The 20598-nt window shown below is 52.2% G+C and overlaps 9 protein-coding genes and 1 non-coding gene across 10 annotated transcripts; 6 read left to right on the top strand and 4 right to left on the bottom strand.

The window, feature by feature from the left end:
* Nucleotides 1–23: 23 nt before the first annotated feature.
* On the top strand, nt 24–1343 carry RHO25_005993 (uncharacterized protein; the record flags this gene model as incomplete). The annotated part of the gene is made up of 1 exon (XM_023596854.1): nt 24–1343. One exon carries the CDS (start codon nt 24–26, stop codon nt 1341–1343), a length of 1320 nt encoding a protein of 439 aa, XP_023452123.1.
* Nucleotides 1344–2859: 1516 nt separating this feature from the next.
* On the bottom strand, nt 2860–4782 carry RHO25_005992 (uncharacterized protein; the record flags this gene model as incomplete). The annotated part of the gene is made up of 1 exon (XM_023596853.2): nt 2860–4782. One exon carries the CDS (start codon nt 4780–4782, stop codon nt 2860–2862), a length of 1923 nt encoding a protein of 640 aa, XP_023452011.1.
* A 1992-nt stretch (nt 4783–6774) lies between these two features.
* RHO25_005991 (uncharacterized protein) lies at nt 6775–7659 on the bottom strand (the record flags this gene model as incomplete). Its single annotated transcript, XM_023596852.2, has 1 exon — nt 6775–7659. One exon carries the CDS (start codon nt 7657–7659, stop codon nt 6775–6777), a length of 885 nt encoding a protein of 294 aa, XP_023453019.1.
* A 749-nt stretch (nt 7660–8408) lies between these two features.
* RHO25_005990 (uncharacterized protein) lies at nt 8409–10687 on the top strand (the record flags this gene model as incomplete). The annotated part of the gene is made up of 2 exons (XM_023596851.2): nt 8409–8605; nt 8659–10687. The coding sequence occupies 2 exons, from the start codon at nt 8409–8411 to the stop codon at nt 10685–10687; spliced, it is 2226 nt and encodes a 741-aa protein (XP_023453017.1).
* A 404-nt stretch (nt 10688–11091) lies between these two features.
* On the top strand, nt 11092–11768 carry VMA7 (H(+)-transporting V1 sector ATPase subunit F; the record flags this gene model as incomplete). The annotated part of the gene is made up of 4 exons (XM_023596850.2): nt 11092–11151; nt 11213–11248; nt 11323–11460; nt 11628–11768. The coding sequence occupies 4 exons, from the start codon at nt 11092–11094 to the stop codon at nt 11766–11768; spliced, it is 375 nt and encodes a 124-aa protein (XP_023452894.1).
* Nucleotides 11769–12567: 799 nt separating this feature from the next.
* Nucleotides 12568–13177, bottom strand: RHO25_005988 (uncharacterized protein; the record flags this gene model as incomplete). The annotated part of the gene is made up of 2 exons (XM_023596849.2): nt 12568–12910; nt 12993–13177. The coding sequence occupies 2 exons, from the start codon at nt 13175–13177 to the stop codon at nt 12568–12570; spliced, it is 528 nt and encodes a 175-aa protein (XP_023452887.1).
* A 658-nt stretch (nt 13178–13835) lies between these two features.
* RHO25_005987 (uncharacterized protein) lies at nt 13836–16434 on the top strand (the record flags this gene model as incomplete). The annotated part of the gene is made up of 2 exons (XM_023596847.2): nt 13836–13853; nt 13900–16434. 2 exons carry the CDS (start codon nt 13836–13838, stop codon nt 16432–16434), a joined length of 2553 nt encoding a protein of 850 aa, XP_023452884.1.
* A 314-nt stretch (nt 16435–16748) lies between these two features.
* Nucleotides 16749–16847, top strand: RHO25_005986. The gene has a single exon. It is a non-coding gene; the product is annotated as a tRNA-Asn (tRNA).
* Nucleotides 16848–17372: 525 nt separating this feature from the next.
* RHO25_005985 (uncharacterized protein) lies at nt 17373–18305 on the bottom strand (the record flags this gene model as incomplete). Its single annotated transcript, XM_023596846.2, has 2 exons — nt 17373–18044; nt 18102–18305. 2 exons carry the CDS (start codon nt 18303–18305, stop codon nt 17373–17375), a joined length of 876 nt encoding a protein of 291 aa, XP_023452882.1.
* Nucleotides 18306–18539: 234 nt separating this feature from the next.
* SNX4 (intercellular trafficking and secretion) lies at nt 18540–20306 on the top strand (the record flags this gene model as incomplete). The annotated part of the gene is made up of 1 exon (XM_023596845.2): nt 18540–20306. One exon carries the CDS (start codon nt 18540–18542, stop codon nt 20304–20306), a length of 1767 nt encoding a protein of 588 aa, XP_023452880.1.
* Nucleotides 20307–20598: the final 292 nt, after the last annotated feature.

Here is a 20598-nt window from a genome sequence, read left to right as displayed (position 1 = left end):
CACATCGCTGAACAAACGTCATCATGGCCTCAGGGAAACCACGAGTCGGCTTTGCTGGACTGGGAGCAATGGGTGGTGGCATGGCGAAGAATCTGGTCAAGGAAGGCTTCGAAGTGACTGGATTTGATGTATACCAGCCTCTGGTTGATTCGTTCGTCGAAGCCGGAGGAAAGGCAGCAAAGACACCAAAGGAAGCAGCTGAGCATGCCGACTTCTTCGTGTCCATGGTAGCCAACGCAGCACAAAACTCAAGTCTCTTCTTCGATGGAGATGATGCGGTTATCAAAGGACTAGGCAAAGGCAAGACATTTATACTTTGCTCTACCACTCCACCGGCCTTCCTCCACGAGCTTCGGAAGCGTTTGGACGACTCTGGGCGAGGAGATATCAAGCTCTTGGACTGTCCGGTTTCAGGCGGCACAATTCGAGCGGCGAATGGAACACTTTCCATCTTCGAATCTGGACCCGAAGCAGAGCTCGATGAAGCTTCTCAGGTCTTACAAGCCATGTCTGGCAACCTCTACCGCATGGGCGGCATCAGCGCTGGTACCAAGACCAAGACCATCCACCAACTTCTTGCCGCGGTGAACATTATCACCGCATCCGAAGCTCTCGCGCTCGCCGCGACCGTAGGTCTCAACACGCAAGCTGTAGCCGACCACGTCAATTCCTCTTCCGGTGCATCCTTCATGTTCGAGAACCGTGCTCCTCATGCACTGAAGAACGACTGGCACCCATACTCGGCTCTGGCCATTATCCAAAAAGATGCCATGATCGTTACTGATACTGCTCGTCGAGAACACTACCCCGTCCCTCTCGTCGACACCGCCGAGCAACTATACCTGCAAGGCGAACAAGCCGGTCTCCTACGTCTAGACGATGCAGCTCTAGTCCAGCTCTACCTTCCAAAATCCCAACCAGATCTCGTCCACACCGCATCACAAGCAGACGTCAACATGACAAAATCCCATCAAATCTCCAAAGACACAATCGTCGACCTCCTCTCTGGAATTCACCTCGCAGGTTCCGTCGAAGGCATGGCATTCTGCAAACATCTCGGCGTCGATCGTAAGATCATGTACGAGATCATCAGTAAAGCCGCAGGCTGGAATGCAATGTTCACGCGCGATGATACGATTCAGGCTATGCTGGAGAAGGACTCTTGGAGCTTAGCGGATTGTCCTGCGGCGGAGGAAGTCGGGAAGAAATTGAGCGAAGCTGTGGAAAAGTGTCGTTTGATTCAATTCCCTTGCGCGATGGCTAGCAGTGCTCTGCAGCAGTTTTACTTTGCGGGACTGACAGGGAAGAGTATTGGGAAGCAGGACCGTGGAGGACATTCGTAGACGAATCAGTAGATAGAGTTTGCCTGGAATGAGACTTCATAGGCTGATTAAAATGTTGATAGAATGATAGATGAAAAATCGCAAAATCGCCTGAACACCATACGCTCGAATACGCACCGAAACAGCAACCGTCAAATCGAATGTTCAATTCCAGCCCACAATTCCTTGCCCAACGACCAAATGATCTCGAATCAATGTCACTCTCCTTCCAACGATTCCCTCACCTCCAACACCAAGATCAAATCTCTTCGATAAAGAGAACGGAATCCGATCTTGCGCCAAAGCAGGAACATCAAAGCGATGCAGAATCGAACTCGTGTCGTCCAAACAACCCGAATGTGAAGAGCTTAGGTCTCCATCGCGACTGAGATTCGCATTAGCATCCCTTCTTCTTCTTACACTTTCGAAGCCAGGCAAAGAAGTGACACTCACTGAATAACAAAACTGCTCCCTCTCCACGAGAACCTCTCACTCTCTGCTTCAACATCTTCATCAGACGACTCTTCCCCAAACGATGACGGAGACGATGATCGTGAAGATGAAGGAGACGAGAATTTTGACCCATCAATCGTCACCGTCGTACATGAACGATCTCCATCATCGTCCAATCGTAACGAGAAACCTCTTGTCAAAGTTGGTCGACTTGATGTCGCTGTGTTGGTGGTGAAATTCTGAAAGACAGGTTGCAGAATAACAATCCTTCCTCCTTGCGAAGCGCGTCCGGCTCCGTTGCACATTGTTACAGATCTTCTCTGATTCAATATCTCCTAGTGGAAGCGAAGAGTTGACTGATGCTTGGCCTTTCTCCTCGTGGTTGAGATGGTGATTCTTATGCTTCGCAAACAATGATCGGGCTCCGGTGTACACTAGGCAGTAGGTCTCAACTGCCTTGTAAGGTTAGGAAGCTTGACTCGTTGTTGTGTGTTCACAACAACGAGCGACTTTGATGTCCTACTAGAATGGTCAAAGGACAAGTCACGTGCCGATGCTAAGCAAGCCACCCTTGCGGATGAATGAGAAAGCTTGAGTAGGTTTTGAGCACATTTCCAAACTCCTGAAATGAAAAAGCAATCTAGCCTGCCTCATTCATCCTATAAACACGTAAGCGCTTTCCATCAGTAGGATAACAAGTTTCACGTTCTCAGTTGTGCTGGAAAGAGTAGTGTTTTGAAACGCGACTTCTGCTCGTCGTCGCGCAAAAGCCCTTTTTATTCCACAGAAGCTGCAAAGTGTCGCCAACAGCAACCACTCGCGACGCTTTGTAGAAAACGCACTCGTCGGCCGAGTGCCTGTATTACATACAATACAGAGTTTCCGCCGCCCTGTCCCGGTTGAATGGGTATCTCAAAAAATGCTGTCAAAAATTCCAACGCCCTCGTTCAATTGTTGAAGCGCCTTTTTTGAGATGGTCTCCTTGTTGAAGAAGCCCTGTTGCCCGGTTGAACGCCTCGCTAAATGCAATCTCTTCATAATCACGTTAAGGTGTAGACGTAACTTCCACGTTTTCCGTCTATGTTTATGCGGTTTGCGCGCTGTTGGAGCTCGCAACTTTGTCTGCGCCGTTAACAGCATTGTTGCCGTCTGGCACGCCGTTCGTTTCTGGTGCCACACCGTTCGTTTCCGCATGGCCGTTGACACCGTTGACCTCAGCCGGCTCAAGGCCTGGTGCTTTGAGGCCGTCAAAGATGGGGAAGATTCCTTGCTGCTGACGGAAGTCATTATGAACGATGTTGACGAGGTACCAGTTTTGGGTGACCTCCCGAATGATCTTACGACTCTCGCTGCCTTCTTCATAACACTTGCTCCATTCCAGACCAAGATGGTAAAATTCATCCCGCCACGCCAGGAAGGACACCGTTTCGACAATTGTGGGCTGCACAATCTCCTTACCTGGGAAGACACCCCAAGTCACAGCATTTGGACCTCCATCTGGAGGCGCATTTGTCTTGAGCTCGCCATTGCAGTTGACAGCGTAGTAGGTGATTTCTGGGTCACTGTTCATGCGCGCGATGACGGTTTCAATAAGAGCCGGAGAAACGAGCACTTCCAGGTACTGCTTTTGGTATACGTAGCCATTCCGCGGACCCCAGCCATAGGTTGGGTGTGATGACTTGACACCATCGACCGCTGGTTGGGAGTTGATTGTAAGCAGACCGCGGCTGTTCAGCTGGACAAGATCATCCACGAGTGTGTTGGCCTCTTCATTGATTGGTGCCTCGGACCATGGCAGCGATTCAACCTTTCCACTCATGTAACCGACAAAGAGGTTCGCAATATCCTGAATCGACTTGGGCTCGCCCCAGATTTTCCGATTGTGCTCGTTGGTTCCCTTCAAGCCAATCCCGTATTCGTCCAGGCCACCGAAAGCCGGAGATCTGCTGTCACCCCAACGACCATTAGGGAACTCATCCCAATCTTGCGTACGAGCAACATAAGCCCTGTTGCGGTTTCTCCAGAAGATTGGTCGCACATTCTCGTCGCGTCTGTTGAGACCAAGAGACTGGCGCCATGGGAGTGGCTTGATGTCTGGGTGAGGACTCTCGGCTTCGGGAATCATGTCCAACTTCTCCAGCACCATCTTGACAGCTTGGGCCAGATTCATGGTGTAAAAGTGCAAATGCATCAAACCAAAGTCGAGCAGCCGTTGGCAGAACTCCACGATGAGGTCGCATCCAACGGCTCTGACAGCGCTATCATCGTTCTTGATAGGTTCCAACTTTTCCATCCAGTGCTCGGGAATGTGCGCCTTCGTCCAGTTCGCCCTTCTGAGGAACGCAGCATAGGTGGAGATAGGCATGATACCGGGGATGATCGGGACTGACTCTGGGATGCCAGCTGCCCGGCATTTCTTGACCCAATCGATAAAAATATCTGCATCGTAGCACATCTGGGTCACGATGAAGGTGCCGCCCGCTTCAATCTTCTCCTTCAGATAGGTGATGTGCTCGTCTGCGCCGCACGTCTCGTCGACACCCTCTGGGTATCCTGCCACGCCAATGTCAAAATGGTCGCCATATGTCTTCTTAATATATGTGATGAGATCTTTTGCGTAGCGGAAGCCACCTTCGGTAGCCTCCCATTTCTCCTGCTCTCGAGGTGGGTCACCACGGAGAGCTAGAATGTTCGTGCAACCAGCCTTGTAGGCTTCTTTCAGAGCATCATCGATCTTGCTGCGCTCCATGTCTGTGCAAGTCAAGTGCATGCATGTTTCCAAGCCGTATGCAGTCTGAGCCACCTTGACCATCTCGCAGGTCAATGATGAATGGCGGCCTCCAGCACCCCATGTTATGTCGATGAAGGCCGGGCCGAGGCCATGCATCATGTCCATGCGGTCGTACAGGTTCTGCACACCTTGTGCCGTCTTCGGAGGGAAGTATTCGAATGAACATGTTGCCTTGCCCTTGCCATGGGCTTGCTGCAACTTTTCGGTGATGTGCATGTTGAGTTCTCAGCTGATCAGGAGCTGCGGAATATTTTCCAGAAAATTGTCCGTGCGTGCAAATTGGCAGCACACAGCGAATGCCGGGGGCGGTGGATGAGGATTGCAGTCAGAGAGGAGGTGTCGCGGAGTTAGGTGTCAGGAGGAGCGGTGGTGATGGGTGTGTGAACGGGGACAGCGTGGTAAGATTGTTCTTCTGGAGCACGGTCAAAGAGACGAGCGGGGGCCGTCTAGTGCTTCCTGGAGTATGCCTTGAAGTCGCTCAGTTCGCCGTAGATTCCGTTGTACAAGGACATTACGCCGAGTCTAGCACGTGAAGATGGAGGGCGTGGCGCTGGACATGTTTGGGGGAAGAAACGGCGAGAAGGCGAGCGTGTGTCGGAGGAAGAGCGTGAGGCGGCCTTGTCCCTCAAGCCACCCCACCAATGCGCTAACGAAAGTTAGTTGGCGGGCGCACTGCACTGCCAACAGGGCGAGTTTGCTTGCTGGTTGCACAATGCCATTTCCGCCCATATCTGGCCAGCTCATGACCAGACGCATGCTTGCGCCAGCTCTACGCAGAGAATGTGGCAGTCCATCAACATCCAGCGATGAAATTCTCCCCACGAGGCCAAACAAAGAAATTGTGCCTCACGGCAGCACAGCTCCTTCTCCGGTCCCGCCATCGGCAGCTTCCTCGCCTCCACGCCGAATCAGCAGGGATGCCGTACCCGGACCCTTTCATCCAAGTTCCCTTTCCTCGATCACCGTGCCATCGCTGAGCGATTACTTCCCATCTCGGCGACCATATTCAATAACATCGCGTTGCGTCTTACTACAACACTTTTAACGCTGCGTTTGTGCATGGAATCTCAACTGCACATCTTGCAGCCTGCCGACTTCCGTTGGGAGAATAATGCTTGCAGTTCAGTCCTGCCGACGTGTAGAAAATGGTCTGGCTGCTCTCTAGGTGGTTATGCAAATGATTACACTAAACATGTGTTGCTCGGTGCTGTACGTTCAGTGGTGGACTTACAGAGAAGGGATTCAACACACCACGACAAGAAATCAGGATGCGGCTACAAGTATTCCAAACAGCTTGCCTTCGAAGCCGGAATCGATCAGGCCGCTCAAACACTCTACCTCGCTAACACAGATCACTATGCCGTTGAGCAGAACCCTTGAAACCAACCAGACGTCCTCTCAGCTCGACTTTGTAGCTGGCAGCGGACACTGACGTCGAAGCTCCCTTCGCAAGGATCTGATGGACACTCTCATAGCACAGTCGCACCTCGAGACGAGCAACAGCAGAGCCCAGGCAATGAGCCGCACTGCTTGTTGCCGATTATGACGAACATGCCGTCAACAAAAAACAATTGAACCTTTTGCCGTACCAAGCTTGCTTGCGAATAGCTGCGAAGCGTGGCAAAACCATGCAAGCCACAGATGCAGCTGTGGAGAGAGTTCCGTTACATCCAAGCTACCCAGCTTTCTTGTACTTCTGCCTGGAGTAAGTGAGGCGAAAAGTGCGCTTACGATTGCCGTCCTACCTCTACAGTGCTCGTCTCGAGAATGTTTTAGGTGGGTCAATATATTGAAGCCTGGGTTAGGTGTTGAGCTGTATACTGGGGCTATAGGCCAAGAATCAAGATACTACTGGGAACTGACTTCTCTGTCTCATTGGCGAGTTCGAGATGGGTAAGAGGAATAATCAAGCTCGTCGCTATGAGGATTTGAGGGCCATTGCAAGCGCGAAGCTCCACTTTTGGAGGCAGTGTTGCGAATTCGAAACGAGATCAAACATCAAAAGCGTATATGAGTTCACTAATCCAATCGACTCCACCGTTGGGGGCAGTCTTAGGGGGACATAATGCAACGAACCCCGAATGCTGGAGATGCGACTACACCAGTTGCAAAAAGATGGAAAGCTTTCGCCACACTGTTACATGTGATTCATCAAAATATGAGTTCGCAAGAACGCTACATCGCGCGACAATTTACATTTATATGTGCTCAAGCACTAGCACAATGCCCGCCGTCGACCCTCAAGTCCGCTCCCGTCATCCAGCTGCTTCCGGGAGCCAACAAGAATACAGCAGGTGCCTTGAAATCCTCCGGAGCACCGATCCTCCCCAAAAGAGCTCCAGCCATCCACAACTTCTCAAGGTGTGGCTCCTCCTTCAACAGTGCAGCCGTCATCGCCGTACGAATATAACCCGGCGAAAGCGTGTTAATCCGGATCCCATATTGTCCCACTTCTTGTGACATGGATCTAGCGATCTGGAGCACGGCAGCTTTGCTGCTGTTGTATGCTGTGCAGTGCAATCCTCGGTTGGCAATGATTCCACTCATACTGGCGATCAGAACAATGCTGCCTTTGATGTTGTTCTTCACAAACATCTTCGATGCGTGTTTCGCCGTGAGGAATGTTCCGGTGACATTGACGTTCAACATCTTGTTGAAGTCTTCTGGTGGGTAGTCCAAGGCTAGCGTCTTTTGTTGAATTCCCGCACAGGCAATGATTCCGCTGAAGGGAGCTGTCTGGGATTGTTCTCTGGATGCGATCTCCTCAAGGGTTGTTTGCACATCGGTCTCGTTCGTAATGTCGCATTTCCCGTATGTGGCAGTGAGGTTGTTCTTCTTGCACAAGGACTGGATGATGGCCCATTCTTTCTCTGCTGGTGATGGGAGGACGTCGAGACAAGCTACGTGTGCTCCGGCTTCGAGACAAGCGATTGCGAGTGTGATGCCTACACCTCGGCCTGCGCCTGTGATGACAATTGTTTGCCCGGAGAGGGAGAAGAGGGCTGGTGTGGGCGCATTTGCTGAAGAGACTTGACTTTCTGGTGTGGGTTCTGTGGAGGGCGGAACGAAGTCTCCGATTGTGCCTGGTGCCATGATGCTCTATCAAATTCTGGTAGTCTCTACTGTTGTTCTCGTGTGTATGGAGAAGTGAAGGAAGGTTGACAGAAAAGTTGCGAATGGCAGGATCAAGGAGATGTGCTAGATACCTTTTTTCTGAAGCTATGTCAGAGCAGCGGGACAACGTGGAGTCTTCGGCATATGAAGAGGTCATCCAGCGCCTGGCGATGCCATTGAGAGCCATAGCTACACGTGTCGCGTCTCGAGGAGCTGGGATGTTGTCGAACGACCGGAAAGATGACAGTCCAGACGGCGCTGGAACGTGGAGAAGAGAAGTCGCGTTGGCGGGGAGCCTGAAACGGGAAAGCCGAAGCCAGCTCACTTGCCTGAAGAGCAGCGCTTCGACTTGCCGTCTTTGCGAGGCAAGCAAGCCGTCGGTCCCTGTCGGCCGACATGCTGTGCTGACCACCACAAGTCCACAGCTCTTCTCCTCACCCGCCAAAACAGCGTCTGCCCAGCTTTGCTGCTACGCTTGACACATCTAGATCGGGATGCGATTGAGTTCTTCGAGACGAGCTTTGGGGGAAGCCCCATGGGCGGCTCGCGTGAGGGGACCAGTGTGACGTGACAAAAATTATGGCTCGCCTTTGGGTTCATATATGAGTTGGCCACACGCTGCCTGTGCCATCATCACTTCATTGCTTCTTCCTTTTCTTGCAGCATCTTCTCTCAGCGATTGTCTGGTATCTTTGAGGTTTACACACTAGAGAGAACAGACATTCATCATGGCACCAGGAGCGATCTCACAACAAGATGTTGACCATCTGCCAATTAAGCTCAATGGCAAGGCCAATGGGCACAGCGATACTGCACCAGTAGAAGATATCAAGATGGAAGACAATGAGTTGACAAAGAAAGTCCTTGGCACATTTCGAGCTTTAATCGCAGATCTGTGCCATCAATTCAAATGCGGTCATCCTGGGTAGGCAGCGTCTCGACAGGATATGCAGTATGGCTAAGCTAACATTCGAACAGAGGTGCCATGGGAATGGCAGCGATCGGTGTTGCACTCTGGAAATATGTCATGAAGATTTCACCACACAACCCAAACTACTTCAACCGCGATCGATTTGTTCTCAGTAACGGCCACACATGCCTATGGCAATATACGTTCCTGCATCTCGTGGGCTTCAAGCAGATGACATGGGAACAACTGCTCACATATCACTCTGTTCGATTTGACTCGATCACACCTGGACACCCTGAGATCGAAATCGACGGTGTCGAAGTCACAACTGGCCCATTGGGTCAGGGTATTGCCAATGCAGTTGGTCTTGCTATGGCCACAAAACACCTTGGCGCCCAATACAACAGGCCCGGATACGAGCTTGTCAACAACATGACCTGGTGCACAATCGGAGATGCATGCTTGCAAGAAGGTGTCGGTATGGAGGCCATCCAGCTTGCTGGACACTGGAGATTGAACAACCTTTGTGTCATCTTCGATAGGAATGAGGTGACATGTGATGGAACTGTCGATATCGCGCAGTCTGATGATATCAACTTGAAGATGAAGGCTTGCGGCTGGAATGTCCTCGAGGTCGAGGACGGCAACCACGACGTGGAGGGCATCGTCAAGGCGCTTTTGCAAGCACGAGCAGCAAAGGACAAGCCAACGTTCATCAACGTCCGCACCACTATTGGTGTTGGCAGCAAGGCTCAAGGACAGGCATCCACCCATGGTGCTGATTTGGGCGAGGAGGATATTGCACATGTCAAGAAGACTTTCGGCTTGGACCCAGAGAAGACCTTCCAGATCTCAGATGAGGTCTACAACTACTTCCGCGAGGTCGTGCCACGAGGCCAGGATCTCGAGAAGAAGTGGGCTGAGCTCCGAGAAGGATACGCGAAGGAGTACCCAGAACTCGCTGCTGAGTTTGACAAGCGCGTCAAGGGTGAGATGATCGATGATTGGGAGAAGCTCGTGCCAAAGCTCGAAGACTTCCCAACGGAGGAAACTCCTTCGCGAAAGTCTGCTGGTGCATGCCTCCAGCCCATTGCCTCAAAGATCAACAACCTCATGATTGGCACGGCAGATCTTACACCATCAGTCAACATGGCCTGGAAGGGCAAGGTTGACTTCCAGCACCCAGACCTCCGCACAGTCAGTGGCCCGAACGGCGACTACTCAGGTCGCTACATCCACTGGGGTATCCGCGAGCACGCCATGGCCTCCGCATCGAACGGTATGGCAGCCTTCAACAAGGGCACTATCCTCCCAATCACTTCCAGCTTCTTCATGTTCTACATTTACGCCGCCCCAGGTCTTCGCATGGCCGCTCTCCAAGGCCTCCAAACAATCCACATCGCTACACACGACTCCATCGGAACTGGTGAGGATGGTCCAACACATCAACCTATCGAGCTCGCCGCTCTCTACCGTGCCATGCCAAACTTCTACTACATCCGTCCGGCCGATGCCGAAGAGGTCGCAGGCGCTACTCTCGTCGCCATCAAGGCGAAGAACACCCCATCAATCATCTCCGTCTCTCGACAAAAGATCCCACAATACCCAAAGCACTCTTCCCGCGACGGTGTGGCAAAGGGTGCATACGTCTTCATCGAAGAAGAGAACGCAGACGTCACTCTCATCGGTGTCGGAGCCGAAATGCGCTTCGCAGTCGAAGCTCGTGAAGAACTCTCCAAATCTGGGATCAAAGCCCGCGTGGTCTCCTTCCCTTGCCAACGCATCTTCGAGGCGCAATCAAAAGAGTACAAGAAATCTGTGCTCGGCTCTGCTCTTCGAGTTGTTGTTGAGGCTTACTCTCCTAATGGCTGGGAGAGGTACGCGGATGCTGGATACTCGATGCACTCGTTCGGTCAGTCGTTGACTGGCAATGTGGTATATCAGAGATTCAACTACGAGGGACCTAAGATCGCGGATAAGGTCAAGGGACTTTTGGAGGAGGTGAAGAAGGATGGTGTTGAGAGTTTGAGAGGCGATTTCAGAGATCTGAATGATTATGAGCATGATATTCAGTTTAAGGCTTACAAGAAGCATTAGAGGGAGGCCGAACAGTTGGCTTTCGTGTTGTACATTTTAGCGGAGTTAGCGTAGATTCAACTTTGTTGTTCTCATGCAATGACATTTTTGCCTGTCTTCCTGTTTCACAAGCGTATTCCATTTTTCCTTTACTGCTATAACGCTCATCATGTCGCTTCGTATTCTCTGTATTGTTGGTGACGAGCTGATCCTGTGCTCCGGCTCACTGATGGAACGGCCTTTTTGACCTCGTACTTGCTGGTATAGATTAAGCTCTTGCCCAATCGCAATGATGTGAATTCGACGTGTTAAAGAAAGTGGCAGAGTGAAGTGGAGGAGGACCCACCCACGCAACCACGCCAAGCAACATCCGAAGTAACATCATCGCCCGCCTCGTGCAGCTGCAGCTCGACACAGACAACACCATGGCTCTTCCAGCTTCCGCATACAAAGACCGAGAATTTCTCGCAGTCATAGGAGACGAGGTACAGCTTCATATCACGCCGGTCTTCAATATCGCGCGAAGCTTCTAATAGCATCTCACAGGACTCCGTGACAGGCATCCTGCTGGCAGGTGTAGGCGTACGTCTCTCAACTTCTTGCGTCGTTCTCGGATATCTTTGGAGCGATTGAGGCTGACTGAAGGGCTTCTATAGCACGTCACCGATCCACCCGACTCGCAGAAGAACTACCTCGTCGTCGACTCGAAGACACAGGACTCCGCCATCGAAGGAGCCTTTGAACAATTTACGAAGGAGAGGAAGGATATTGCGATCCTACTCATAAATCAACATGTACGTGGCATCGTTATACATTACTTTAAGACGGCGGCGTTCGGAGAGGAAGAGCAGGGCAGGGTGATCAGGACAGCATAGGCAGGGCTTCGATGTGGAAGAGCGCACATGCACGAGCAAGATGAACCTTGGAAGAGATCCGAAGCTGATATACATGTGTCCCACAGATCGCAGACCGGATACGACCGAAAGTCGACGCATACAACGAGGCGTTCCCTTCGTTGTTGGAAATCCCGAGTAAAGACCACCCATACGATCCGGAGAAAGATAGTGTAATGAAGAGAGTGAGGAAGTTGTTCGGAGAGTAGAGGGAATGGCCGATGCAAAATGGTCAACCCGAAGGATTCAAAGGCGCTTCACATGGTGGCTACTGGCGAGAGCGTACCTGGAAACGCTCGACAGGGTGAGAAGGAGGGGGACGTTTAGAAGAACCGCATGATGACGGAGATGAGATACCCGCAATTGAAGGCTTCCAAGCTGCGAGTACAAGCTAGCTGAGTACAGAGCATGTCTGGTGCTCAAGCAACCTCATGTTGAGGCAGTTGAAGCCTGGGCAGTGAGGCATACCAGGCCATCTCCACCGGAGTTCAGCTGATATACAAAAGGTGATGACCGAGTGGCAAGATGTTCAGTGAATTCACGCTTCAGATTTCATACTCTGCTTCCTGAGTGTCGATATTAATTGTTGCGTTCCTCGTCATGATGTAGCGTGAAGAGGCAATGGGCTTGTCACACCTTTCCACGATTGTTCCGTTCGGCATTTTGACTGCTGCTGCCAGAAGGGCCTTGATGTTACGGGTATCGCATGATCAATTGCGAAAAGATTGGAAACTAGGGTGTGGTTTGCACATATTCATCCGTACGTATATTCAGTCAAGCTAGGTCATACAACATTAATGCTATCCCCAAACGCCGTGCTGAGAAGTGCTTGTGGAACATGCTGAGGTTGAGATACATGGCTCGCGGTCGGACGTAGTTCTCGCGAAAGAGAACGACACTTTCAAGCCAGCGCGCGCAAACACTGGCTTGTTGCGCCATTTATCCTGGTCAATTCCGGCACGTATCCATTCTAGCTTTCGCATCGCTTCCCTTCCGCTTTGGGCTCTCCTACAAACCCTCCTTGAACAGGCCTTCGAGCGCAGAACCCCCGGCCTTGAACTGCACCTTAGCCTTCAGACATGTAATTGGCTTATCATCCTTGGTGACCACAGTGGCTTCCACGGTGTATGTTCCCGGAGGAATTTGTGCTGGCAGGTCCACATCTTTTGTGAGCGTCAAATCACCCTTCTTCAGCGGACATTCGAGGTCGACGTTTGCTACGGTTTCGCAAAGATCTGCGGTCGAGTGCAGGATGGTGATGACGCCGTATTTGACAGTATATGCCACTTTGGCGCCTTGTTCGACGTCTTCGGCGAGGACACCGGTGGCGGCAACTTGGAGCTTTGTACCACTGAGAGAGCAGATGTGTTAGTGTGGCGGTTCTTTAGAGGAGGCTGGAAAAAGAGAGTTCGTCCCAGAATGAGAGGACTTACGCCTTAGGTGGGTTGGGGTCGAGGTCAACCTTCTTGATGGCGAGGATGTTGTCCGCTGGGTCTTGACAGAACTCAAGTGGGTTCTCGCCGGGTACTGAGAGGTTGTCGTCTCGCTTGACGAGTGTGGACCGAGCTGTCACGGCGGTGGCAAGCAACGCCGAGGATAGGACGGAGAAAAGCTTCATGCTGGCGGAGCTCTGAACACGATCTGCTCGCGACGGTCGTGGGTAGAGAGGATAGAGAGATAGAGGCGATGAGGCGGTGTTTGGTCGTGGAGGACGACAGACCCGCACGTCATCTGATTGACGGAGACGCTGCACCGCGTGCTAGGCTGCATCAGGCAACGGAGGGTTTCACGTGGGACTTGAGCCTCATGCTGGTTGACGAGAAGGAACACTTGGCGGCTCTTGCGATGTCGATGGACACGAGATGGTCGCAGATCCAGATGCCACTTTTTTTGGTTACCATAGAGCTGATTTGGGAGTGCAATGTAGCCCAGCGTCCTGTCCTGCAGGGTGGTCGTGAACTGCACGATGGCGGTGATGCCTCAGGCTCACGGATTCTGGAAACGTAGGGGTCTGGGTCTGGGAATTTGGAGATGCAGCAACGACAGCTGTCGCGACCCATTGAATTGCCCTTTCTCACGCCCACGACCCTATCCGCTTCCCCAACCTGTCGCATTCCCTTCGCTTTGCAGCTGTTGCATTGGACTGAATTTCGGTAGACGGAGTATGGGGAGAGCGTGATTGTGACAGCTGGGCTTCACCGCAAACGACCACCACTCCGCACGATCCACCCCCTCGCCAACACTTTACCATATTCTGAGGATAGACACTTGCCACAATGAAGCTCGACGTGAAGGTATGTTGCTCGAGGCTCAGCGATCGACTCAGCTAATATCCTGCAGAGGCAGCTGTTTGCGCGCAGCGAGCGTGTCAAGGGCATTGACTTCCACCCCACCGAGCCATGGATCCTCACCACACTCTACAGCGGCCACGTCTACATCTGGTCCTACGAAACGCAGTCGATCATAAAGACGTTCGAATTGACCGATGTGCCTGTGCGAGCAGGTCGCTTCATCGCACGAAAGAACTGGATAGTATGCGGCAGCGATGACTTCCAACTCCGAGTCTACAACTACAACACTTCCGAGAAGATCACCAGCTTCGAAGCACACCCCGACTACATCCGAGCCATCGTCGTTCATCCGAGCCAACCTTTCGTCTTGACTGCCAGTGATGACATGACAATTAAGCTGTGGGACTGGGACAAGGGCTGGCAATGCGTGCAGGTCTTCGAGGGGCACAACCACTATGTGATGGGGCTGGCGATCAACCCAAAGGACACAAACACATTCGCGTCCGCATGTCTGGATCGCACAGTCAAGATCTGGAGTTTAGGGTCAAGAACGGCCAACTACACACTCGAGGCGCACGAAACGAAAGGTGTCAACCATGTGGACTACTACCCGCAGTCGGACAAGCCATACCTGCTCACCACCTCAGATGATCGGACAGTCAAGATTTGGGATTACACAACAAAAGCACTGATTGCGACATTGGAGGGCCACACCTCGAATGTCTCATTTGCATGCTATCACCCAGAACTGCCTGTGATCATTTCTGGTTCCGAAGACGGCACGGTCAAGATATGGCATGCGAACACATACCGACTTGAGCAGTCATTGTCATATGGCCTCGAGCGAGCATGGTGTATCTCATACCAGCGAGGCAAGCAGGGCATTGCCATGGGTTTCGACGATGGTGCTGTTGTCGTGAAGATGGGTCGCGAAGAGCCAGCAGTCTCGATGGATGGATCCGGCAAGATCATCTGGGCTCGTCACTCTGAGATTCTTACTTCGGTCATCAAAGGCGGCGACAAATCGATCAAGGACGCCCAGCCTATTTCTCTGCCATCAAAGGATCTTGGCAGCACAGAAATCTACCCACAGACTCTACTGCACTCGCCAAATGGACGATTCGTTGCAGTTTGTGGAGATGGCGAATACATCATCTACACAGCACTCGCACTTCGAAATCAAGCTTTCGGCTCCGCGCTCGATTTCGCATGGGCATCAAAAGACAACGACAAGGATTACGCGATCCGAGAATCACAGTACTCGGTCAAGATCTATCGCAACTTCAAGCCCAAGGGAGGTGACGGCAGCGTCAACGTGGGCTTCACTGCCGATGGCCTGAGTGGTGGCGTCCTGCTCGGCGTCAAAGGACAAGGCGGCATCGGCTTCTTCGACTGGGAGACTGGCAAGCTTGTCCGTCGCATCGAAGTCGAGCCACGAAATGTCTACTGGTCGGAATCCGGCGAGCTGGTTGCTCTGGCATGCGAGGACACATTCTACGTACTGCGCTACTCCCGTGAGCAATACGTCGCCGCCGTGCAATCCGGCGCCGTGGACGAGGATGGCGTCGAAGATGCTTTCGAGGTTGTCTGTGACATCAACGAGAGCGTGCGGACTGGACAATGGGTAGGCGACTGCTTCGTCTACACCAACAGCACAAATCGCCTCAACTACCTGGTTGGTGACCAGACATACACCGTTTCGCATTTCGACCAGCCATACTACGTCCTGGGATACCTCACAAGGGATGGCCGGGTATACGTCTGCGACAAGGACGTCAATGTCATCTCCTTCGCTCTTTCCGTCAGCGTCATCGAATTCCAGACTCTTGTGCTGCGAGGGGAATTGGAGTCGGCGATGAATATGCTCGAGGAGGGAGAAATCCCTGAAGAGCAGAAGACGAAAATTGCGCGTTTCCTCGAAGGGCAAAACTATAACGAAGAAGCGCTGCAGGTGTCCACAGACAACGAGCACCGCTTTGAGCTTGCTCTTGGTCTTGGCGAACTCGACATTGCCCTCGACTTGGCGAGACAAGCCGATGTTGAGCACAAGTGGAAGACCGTTGGCGACGCTGCACTTGCTCGCTACAATATTGCACTCGCAGAAGAATGCTTCCGCAGCGCTAAAGACCTGTCGTCGTTGCTCTTGCTCTACACATCTTCAGCGAGTGAAGAGGGTCTGCGATGGGTCGCTGAAAAGGCGTCGGAAGGAGGACAGCACAACGTGGCATTTACTTGCTTGTGGTCTGTTGGCGACATTGATGCCTGTCTCGACCTATTGATCAAGACGGATCGACTGGCGGAAGCTGTGCAAACCGCTCAAACTTACAAGCCTTCACGGTTAGCAGAAATTGTCGGATTGTGGAAGGCATCATTGGAGAAGAGCGGCAAAACCAAAGTTGCGAGACTGCTTGGGTCACCTGACGCTGATCCGGACATGTTCCCTAACTTTGAGGAGTCGTTGAGGTTAGAAAAGGAGGGCGGAGGTCATGCCGATTTGATAGATGTGAATGGCGATGAGGAGGCGGAGCCTGCTGCCGCGGATGGCGAAGCCGAAGAGGCCGCGGAAGAGGCTGAAGAGGAGTAGAGCTTTGGTTGTAGAAACGATACCAGTATTTCGAAACTCCTGCTTGGATTTACATGTGCATTGGGTGCTTCGTGGTGCATGGTCAAAGTGGAGCAGCCTACCATTCTCGTAGCCCGTTGTATCAGGGACGGCATTCTAATTCGGCAATGGCTGAAGGTGTCCTAATGCATGTCGCTGTCACTTGAATGCAAGACTACCGTGACAAGGGTCGACACGAAACCTGTCTTACCGGCTCAGTGTAGCTGTGCGTCTAAACGCTGTTGTTGAGTCTTCATAATTTGTTTGACCTTTTCATCTTTCCACCTGCCCATACATCCTCCTTGGCGCAATTGGCTAGCGCGTTCGACTGTTAAATACACTTTCCGAGTGTTCTCGCAATCGAGAGGTTCACAGTTCAAGCCTGTGAGGGGGAATTGTTTTTGCTGATTGCATAGCAATAAGAGCTATGGCAATCGGATCACTTTTGGTTGAGATATGGCATGGTGAAGTGAAATTTTTGGATGCCAAGAACATTTTGTCTGAGCAGCTTTTCTCTATTCTTGCCTACAGCAGACTACTCTTTGTGCTCGGGCCTAACAACCATGAAGATTTGAGTGCCGTAGCATTGATGGAATTCTTAAGCGTCTGAGGTCGAGCTTCACTGTGCCTATGTGGCTGGGATATGGGATATTTTACTACTCTGGTCACATAAATGGTCATTAGTGGGTGTACAGGCTAATAGCCGGCTGCCAGGAATGCATTTGAGAAGTCGGCAGGCACAAGTGCCTCTCGCGCTACCGGTAAGGTCAGCTTGACGAGGCAAAGTTCAACTTGAGGTGATGTCTCCTTGCGGAACCGGTTCCAGTGACTGCAAGACTTCACTCGAATGGCGTTGCTCACGAGCACAAGAGACAGCGAGGGCCGACGATCGAATGCAGTTCAATTGGGGAGTAATCACTCTACAGATTTTCTCCAATCCAAACCCACCACCCATCCACGTCGCCTTTCTTGTCTCCATTCTTGACATTTCCACCTATGAGCTTGATGTCCACGCCATGCTCTTCCATTTGCCCAAAGTTGAAGTCCTTGCTTCCATACTCTCCTAACCAGTTATCCTCGTCATCTCCTCCCGCATCGTCTTCTGTCCCAGCACCTCCAACACCGATCACGCCTCTGCTCTTCGTCTGCCGAATCCTCCCTACCTCCTCTTCCAGCTTTGTCTTCAGCAAGCTTGCAGGAGTGGCCGAGAAGACATCTTGCTTATTCGCAGCTACGAGCACGGGTATCGATGCCGGTCCTTTACTCGTCTTGCTCTGTGTGTGCCGCTTCTGTAGGGCAAGCAGCAGGTCGTGAAGAAACTCTGCCGCTTCCGAGAGACTTGCAGCTGCACTGTCCACGACAAATATGACGCCCTTCAGTGCTGTGGATTCTGTCAAGGTAGATAGTGCGTGGTGTCTCAGCTTGCCGTGTCCGGGAGTGTCGATGAGCTGGAACGTAGGCTGATCTCGGGGCGCATTGTCGTTTTCTGAACGGTACTTGTCCGCGCTCGTGCGTATTTGGTGGGGTAAGCTGACGAGGGCTGTCGAAGGTGACTGCGAAGTGTAGGTTGGAGCTGCGGACCCGGTCGATAGCTAGAAACCGACTTGTCAGTACTCACATGGAGTAGCAGAAGTTGAGCAGACGCATACCAGTGTCAATAGACTTGTCTTGCCCGCTCCGCTCGGTCCTGCCAGCAAGAAGCTTGGGGCCTCTCTAGCAACGGCTTTTTTATACAGGTATCCGTGAATCAGCAGTGGCAGCGTGAAGGCGACGACGAAGGCCAAAACTATGGCTGACCAGCTGGGCGAGAAGGCCCATGTCAGGACCTGCTCCCAGACCTTGGGCTCTGCCATATTCACGAATTTGTTGCGCAGTGAGTGAAGAAGTGAAGGCGGGCCAGCTGTGCGGATGCTTGGGCCGCAAGTGGTGACGTCTGGCCTTTCGCGCGCCGTTTGCCTCGCGACCAAGTGAAGAAGTGGTCACTCACGGCGTCCTGCACAGGCAGTCGTGATCTACCGACATGTTCTTCTCGCTCTCTCCACCCACCCAGAATCGTATGTTTCGCCGCACAGAGCACCGACCCAACGATGTCTTCGCGAGACGGCGCCAGCCACGTTGCCGGGGTCGGCGACACTGACGTACCGTCCGACAACGTCTGGAGCTCCCACGATCGTCTCACGCCAACAAACTCCCACGACCGCAACGACGACGACCAGCCTCCACCGCTGCCCTTTGCCAGAACACCGCCCACCATAGATTCATACGAAGCTTCACCCGTGTCGTCCGCGCACAGCTCCGTTATCGACCTCAACTCGCAAGCTGGTAGCGCCGCAGACGAGGACGACTTTGAGCTCATCGAAAACGACCAGCTGCCCGAATCGCACTACGACGGACACGATTCACCCAGCGAGGAAGGAGTAATAGGAGGACTCACTTCGAATCTACGCAAGAGATATAACAAGTACCAACGACGGCCACAACGCAGATTCTCCAATACCTCGCCTGCCCAGCCAGGCAGCAACAACATGGACGGAGCTGGAAGGAGTAGTAATGACTATGATGACCCGGAGTGGCAGCAGGCTGGCGCAAATGCCGACTCAATAGATCTTGCTGGACCTGGAGCCCATGGCAGACTATTGTGCACCGTTGGGAGTCCTCAGAAGGAAGGCGAAGGCACGCAAACAGTATATGTTTCCTACCTGGTGACAACCGAAACGGACTTCAAGTCGTATCAAAACTCGCACACAAAAGTACGACGGCGCTTCACGGACTTTGTCTTCCTCTACCGCACACTTGCAAAAGAATATCCGCAATGCGCCGTGCCGCCTCTTCCGGATAAACATAATATGTCGTATGTGCGAGGCGATCGCTTTGGTCCGGACTTCACTTCGCGGCGTGCATATTCTTTGAACCGCTTTCTCGCACGACTGACGCGGCACCCAGTGCTGCGAAGAGCGACACTCTTGACTTTATTTCTGGAATCAACTGATTGGAATTCCGTGATGAAGTCCAGGCCGAATCGAGGCATGAGTGGCAGTGATGGCGGCAGTGGAGGCGTGCTCGAGAGCTGGACCGACAGCTTCCTTAACGCCTTCACCAAGCCGCACAAGACGGACAAGAAATTCCAGGAGGTCAACGAGAGAGCTTCCAAATTAGACGACGATCTCGGGACTGTGAGCAAAACTGTGGCACGTGTTGCGAAACGAGAAGGCGATTTGGAAAACGACTATCGAGATTTGGCAGAGCAGTTCCAGAGGCTAGCTGCACTTGAGCCGGGCATTAACGACGAATTGACCAAGTTTGCGACTTCTGTCAATGCCACAAGCGAAGGGTGGCAAGGGCTGAAAGAGTTCACTGACCAGGATTACCTTGGATCTCTCAAAGACATGGAGGCTTATATCACATCTGTCAAGTCGCTGCTGAAGACGCGGGAACAAAAGCAATTGGATTTCGAAGCACTCACAGATTACCTTCAAAAAGCCGCGCAGGAACGGGACACGCTGGCAAGTCATGGCTCTATGGGTGCTTCTGGCTTTCTGCGACAAAAGATTGAGGACGTGAGAGGCGTGGATCACGAACAATCTCGACGCGAAAGGCAGCGGAAGCTTGAAGTGCAAATTTCACGACTCACAACAGAAGTGGAGGCTGCGAAGAAGACAAGCGAAGCGTTCGATGAGGAGGTCGTGAAGGAAGTTGGTGACTTTGAACGCATCAAAGCTATTGAGTTTCGAGATGAGCTGGGTGGACTGGCCGATGCCAACATCAGATTCTTTCAGGGCAACATTGAAATATGGGAACGATTCATCGAAGATATGGAGAAGCAGCAAGCTCAAGCCGAGGCTGCCAGAGCATAAGTTGGTAGACTTCACTGTCGGGTAGTGGGTAATGTCTATATGCTTCTACGCTGAGAATGATGGGAATGAAATGCTGGCATGCCTTTCTTTACGCGTACACGTTGGAGAGTGATTTGCGTGCGATTGTTTGCAGCGGAACGAATAGATTCCTGGTTGTCCTTGTTTCTCTCAGGGAGATTTGCGGCCACTGTCCAGCAGATTGACTGCAGAGGGCGAAAGCGTTTTGGAAAGCCGGAATCGGCGACAAAAGTTGCAGGCTTGGCGTTTTGACGACTTCACTTCATGGTCTGCA

This window comes from Cercospora beticola, chromosome 4 (genome assembly GCF_033473495.1).
Source record: "Cercospora beticola chromosome 4, complete sequence".
Classification (NCBI taxonomy): Eukaryota; Fungi; Ascomycota; class Dothideomycetes; order Mycosphaerellales; family Mycosphaerellaceae; genus Cercospora; species Cercospora beticola.
Note: the sequence above shows the minus strand (reverse complement) of the source record. Positions and strands in the feature narration are given on the sequence as shown.